General features: G+C 37.8%; 1 protein-coding gene across 2 annotated transcripts in view; it reads left to right on the top strand.

The window, feature by feature from the left end:
• LOC145303584 (sorbitol dehydrogenase-like) overlaps positions 1–6,000 on the top strand; it is a 95,134-nt gene that overhangs the window by 33,026 nt on the left and 56,108 nt on the right. For both annotated transcript variants that reach the window (XM_080145127.1, XM_080145128.1), the window contains exon 2: positions 5,520–5,553. In XM_080145127.1, the coding sequence (XP_080001253.1) occupies positions 5,520–5,553 (34 nt within the window). The remainder of the gene's footprint in view (positions 1–5,519; positions 5,554–6,000) is intronic.

The raw sequence follows: 6,000 nt of genomic DNA, 5'->3' as shown, positions 1-6,000 counted from the left end.
CCTTCTTTACCCCTCCCTCATCCCTATAACAAAAAACTGGGTTGGGTTCATTTATCCCCTCTGAAACGCTACACTGAATTAAATGCAAAATGCTGTGGCGTTGTCCGGGGAAATTGGGCGTCAATGGCGTGTTGATTGTTTCGGCAAAGAGCGCGACCTCAAATACTGGTTCTTGCCTTTCCGCCTCTTTGTTGGGCGTCCGCTGAACGGTGTTATTTGTATTATCACCCCTTAATATGTGAAATGGTATTTGCATCATATCTGCCTCGTTTTGTACGTGGTTGTGTTACTGTATGTGTCGCGTTGTTTCGTTTCAATGTCCTTGAAATGCGATTTGTTTTGTGGGTGGAGTGGTAAGTTACTAGGGTCGAGGGGGATAAGCATAGATTAACTTTAATCCAAGGACGGAAACATGATCTGTAAACATTTTGACTTTTTTTCATGTGTAATCGCTCCAGACAAGATATGAAGCCACTTAATGTAAGAAACTAACCAGAACGAAAATAATTCGAAAACAAGAATAACTAGTATTATTGACAGAAATCCATCCAATAAATGTCACGATAACATTCGTTATGTAGTTATTTTTATTTTGTAGGCGGATGTTTTGTTTAATTTTCTATTTTTGAGCAATTATCGACACACTGACTCTCTGTCAGCCATTTTTTCTTGTTCTCATGTAACACACGATACTACTAATTTTTCGAACTGAATAAAGGCTTTAAAAGTTGCATTAAAATCATCTCCAGCTAAGTAGAGGAGTAATTTATTTTGCTTTTGGTAACATTTATTTCTTATATACGAGGGGTGTTCCAAAAAAGTAACGGCGTACATTTTTATTCCGCCCGAATTCAGCAGAAAGGATTACAAATTGCATTGTTATGATGACGTAACTTATCCATATATGGCCTGAAATTTCATCTCTCTGTTAAACATATTGATGATGTGAGATTCTAAGAAAGCACACTGTATCATGAAGCAGAGGTAAATCATCGAATTCCTGGCAAAAATGCATTGAGAATGGTGGTGACTATGTAGAAAAATAAATCCTGGAGTACAAAAAGTCACTTGTTTTAATAGCACCACTCCCGTCTTTGTAGCTCTTCAACTTTTTGTGTAAAACTAGAAGGTTCCACTTTTGGAGTAATCCTCGAATAACAAAGCGTGCCTCGTGCGCCTATGCACAGCTATCCTTCATCGCTAGCTAAAGTGAATTGAAAATAGAGGCGATTATGTAGAAACATAGATTCCGGAGTGCAAAAGGTCGTTCGTTTGGATGGTACAATTCCCGCCTTCGTAGCTCTACAACTTTTTTAGTTAAAGAAAATTTGGAGGCTTTACTTTTGGAACAACTCTCGTACTTGTTTTCTGACCACTTCTTTCGTTTTGTCGTCTATAATAAAAAAAAAGCGCCCAACATGTTTAAAAGAGAAAGAATATTATTTAAGATTATTCTATTCGAGTGAGTTTCGCGACGAAAATTGTATTTCAGAAGCAAGTGTGACAGACAAACAGTTCGATCAAATGTTCCATAGGATGAGCTTTTAACTGTTAAAGATCACTCTAAGCCGAATGAACAGCTAAAATATGGAAGGAGGAGTAGATACACATGCTATTCCACGCTTAAATGTAACAGACCAAAGATAAATTCTATTTGAACTTAAGCGTGACAGACCAACGGAAATTCTGTTTCAACTTAACCGTGACCTACTAACAAAGTGTGACAGACAAACAAATATGCTATTTCAACTTGAGCCGAACAGACCGACAACGATGCTACTGACAGACTGAGAATACTATATCAAATTTAGGTGTGACAGACCAACTATATTACTGTTTCAACCTGAAGTGAGACAGACACATGAAAATATAATTTCAACCTTAAATATAACAAACCAAAGAAAATTGTATTTCAATTCAAACGTGAGAGTCAAACAAAAATATGTCAACTAAAGCGAGACAGAACAACGTTTTTTGTTTTATTTTGTTTTTTTACATAGGCATCACCACTTATCAAGGCCAAGAGGCCACTCGATGATAAGGGTTAAAGAGTGTACAGTAGTCAATTGAACAATATAGTGATCGTTAGTAATGGAAATTCGGTAGATCCGTTAACTTAAGTGGAACGGCTCATCAAGAACTTGTTTACGTTAGACTTGAAGACAACCATACTGTAGTCAGCTGGAAAGCAGGAAAACGGAAGACAATTCCATAGGCGTGCAGTTCTAAGAAAGAAGCTTTGTTCATGGAATATACGTAAATACTATTTCAACATTCAGCATTAAAAAACGACAATATTATATGTATCTTGATGTATCTTGTTTGTATTGCATTTCCACTCCAAACAAGACACAGTGCTACTTTGATGTAGGGGGCTACTACCAGGGACCTAAATTGTAGGGATACTATGTAAGAAGTTTAGCAGCAAGATGTCTGTTCGCATTACACTTGAACTTCTGCATGTCAGTACAGTTGGGGAAGCAGGAACCCGAAAGTGAATTCCAAAGTCTAGCAGTTCTAGGGAAGAAAATATTAGAGCAGAAGGCTTTCTTACATCTAGAGATCTTTTCTGTGTAGGGGAGGGACTTCGCTGCTCGTCAGGTTTATCTGGGATATTTACGTTGAGGGGGCACTAGGGCTTGTAGCTCGTCGGAGCATCCACCATTGTAAAACAGACAGAGGGATGCAACATTCCGTTGATGTGACAGAGGTTGAAGCTTAGCTGACAGTTCAGGACCTATCAAGTTGGCGACTATCTTTTTAACCCTGTCCAGGATCGAGAGACTAGTAGCAGACGCGCCAGCCCCAAAGTGACAACAATACTCCATACATGGGCGAATGATGGCCTTGTAGAGATACAGGATACTTTCAGGTGTAAATAACTTTCTAGCACGGTAGAGAGATCCCACCTTCTTCACAGCAGCCTTGGCAATGCTTTCGATGTTTCTGTTCTAACTCATGTTCACTGTCAACGTTAAGCCGAGGAGTTTGAACAAAGTACTTTCAGGTAATGTATCTTTAGCCGTAACTGTTGGTGGTTAAGAAGGTTTGTAATTATTATCGATAAAATTACTATTTTATTTTTTTACTGCAATTTCAAACTTAAGCATAACAAAGTCACGGTGATGCTGTTGCAGTTAAGATGACGATCTGTGAGAATGACCTATATTACAAACATTATGAACCAATGATTATACTACTTCAAACAAACATTACATTCGTTGACAATGAAATTTTAAACTTAAATGTGGCAGACCAACGACAATAAGCGCGATAGACCGATAGTCATTTAATTTCAAACTTAAGTATGTCCAACAAATAAAATTTGAGATTTTAACCATAGGCATTATATCAGACAACGATGCTATTTAAAGCTTGATAAACCAATAAAAATATACATGACAGAGTGACAACCATGATACTTCAACCTTAAACATGACAGACCAACGACATTGCTACAGACAAATAAAAAAAAATACTATTTCAACCTTGAGGTTGATAGACCAACGAAAATTCAAATTCAACCATAAACATGCGGCTTAACGTTCACAGTGAACATGAGTTAGAACAGAAACATCGAAAGCATTGCCAAGGCTGCTGTGAAGAAGGTGGGCTCTCTCTACCGTGCTAGAAAGTTATTTACACCTGAAAGTATCCTGTATCTCTACAAAGCTATCATTCGCCATGACATACAATAATAAGTTTCTGATTTTTTTTTTTACATGGGGATTGATTATTCGTTTTATTTAGTTCTTCAAACTATTGTTCTCATCGTGAGTTTTATTTTCACAACGTTTATCTCGATGTAATTTCCAGCCTTTTCTCGGTGTATCTTGTAGCACTCGGGAATCTTACAACTGAACTTTGCAAAGACACGTAGAGTACTGGATAAAGTATATGGTAAAATTTTGTTGCAAGTTACAATCTTCTTGTGGTTGAATTTTCAATCCTAAGTGTGGGTGGCACTCAAAAGTACAATTGCGAATTACATAAGATTTCTACGCAGTCATGGCTGACGTAACAAGAACATGCTACTCTCGTGGATTAAATAAAGGGCTCCGTTCGATGGAAAGATTTTCGATTTAGACTGAAAGATCCCCGAGTCCGACAAGATTAACCTGACGAAGAATGAACGTTACATCGACCAAAACGTTCTGAAAATAACCCTCAATATAAGAACAATAGTCCGAATAATCCAAATAATACAAACGATTATATTATTTCAGACTTAAGCATGACAAGCTTCCAACTAAAAAATGCCATTTCAACCTGAGACATGAGGGACCATGTATACCGATAGACTGACTGAAACTGTTTTACGGCGTTTGAATGCACTAAAAGATATAAACGCATTGATTGGTTTATACAGAATCTTCTATTTCTGTCTGTGACAGACACAGGTTGCTGGCTTCGGTGCTGTGTGGTAGGACCATTCTTAACTAAAACAATGTCCGATTAAAAACATGCTTGCATAGTGGTTTTTAGGCATTTCCTCGGTAGCTACAGTTTCTCAACTGATAGTGAGTAAACGTGAGTTTCTGAACAACTGTCCTACTTTCCAGGGCCGTAATTGGCCAATTTACGCACTCATTAAAGATGCATAGCATTTATATATAAAAAAAAAAATCCCATATCTATTTTGAAACGTGTTTTTGTTTTGTGAATGAGCGTAAAAGGAAATCCTTACCAAAGGAAGGTGGGGAAGAGGACTCGAGTGGGGCGTTGGGTAAATCTATCCGCGTATAGACAGTGTTTGTACGACCATTAAGGTTTCTTGCTTGCCTGTAAACCTCCGATTTTTATGGAAAAATGTGTGATCGGGTTCTATATTTGTGTTACCGAGATATTGTAACGTAGTACACCTTTTTAAACAGTGTCGCTACATTTCAACACTCTAAACCTATGCGTTGCATGCAGACAGTCGCAAAGAAACAAAGACAAGGAAAGAATTCGACTCATTTTTCTTTCAGTGAAACAGAAAACATTTATTTACAGGTACTTTTCAAAATAATGTCTTGTCTCTTCTTTAATAGTCCTCTCACACTTGTATGTGCTTAAGACTCTGCTGTACCGAACGCATGGTACTCCGTTCTTGTCTAGTTATGTTTTGTGTCTTTTCCTGTCGCTTCCGGACCACCTGTTTAACACGTTTATCACTGTCCTCATCTAACATTCAGTGTCCACGTTTTTCTTTTTTTATAATCCTCGCTGAGATGTCACCTCGCACACGGCTTGGTTATTTGCATACGTTGGCTGCTGCTCTTGTCATACGCGTGTCCGCGATTTGTTACAAGATGTCACAGAACAAGAAAAATGGCATTCTTACATCGAGATCCGACTAATAGCTGTAATAAATGGCCGACGATTCGCGGCGTTATAAATACGGATCTCTACGGCACGCACACTTATTCGGGTTAGTCAAGCTAGCTGACTTGAAAATATTTTATTTTTATTTTATTTTATTTTCCACCTGCTTATCATGTTCTTAAAATGATTATTATACCATTTTTTTTTCGTAGGAATATCGAGCAATACCAGAACCAGTTCCTGGAGGTAAGGTTATATTTACTTTTTTTTTATTAAAGTGTCACTACTTATCGAAGCCTAAAGGCCATTCAAGAGTGAGTGTCAAATGAGTGTCAGATGAGACGACACCTTGATGATTTGTATGTTTAATGGTGATTGTACAGAATTTGATTATGTAAGAAGGCAGCTAAACAATAGTTAGTTTACATTTGACTTAAAAACGACCATGTTATAGCCAGTTGAGAAGCAGTCTCGCGGTATTGTTTTCTACAGACTGCAGTTATAGGAAAGAAACTTTGCTCGCAGAAGTTTCGTTTAATTTCAGGTGTGGAAAGAGAAAACAAGAAACTATTGACAGTGGTTGTAGCTAGAAAAGTATTTGTTGTGGAATCATTACAGAGAGGAACAGTACCGGATTGACAGTTCCTGGCTGCTGTTTCCAACTGGTAGTACAGGAGCCTAACTCTTTGGTAG

This window comes from Euprymna scolopes, chromosome 19 (genome assembly GCF_053919585.1).
Source record: "Euprymna scolopes isolate OS-2025 chromosome 19, ASM5391958v1, whole genome shotgun sequence".
NCBI classification, from domain to species: domain Eukaryota; kingdom Metazoa; phylum Mollusca; class Cephalopoda; order Sepiida; family Sepiolidae; genus Euprymna; species Euprymna scolopes.
This window is presented reverse-complemented; position numbering and strand designations above follow the sequence as displayed.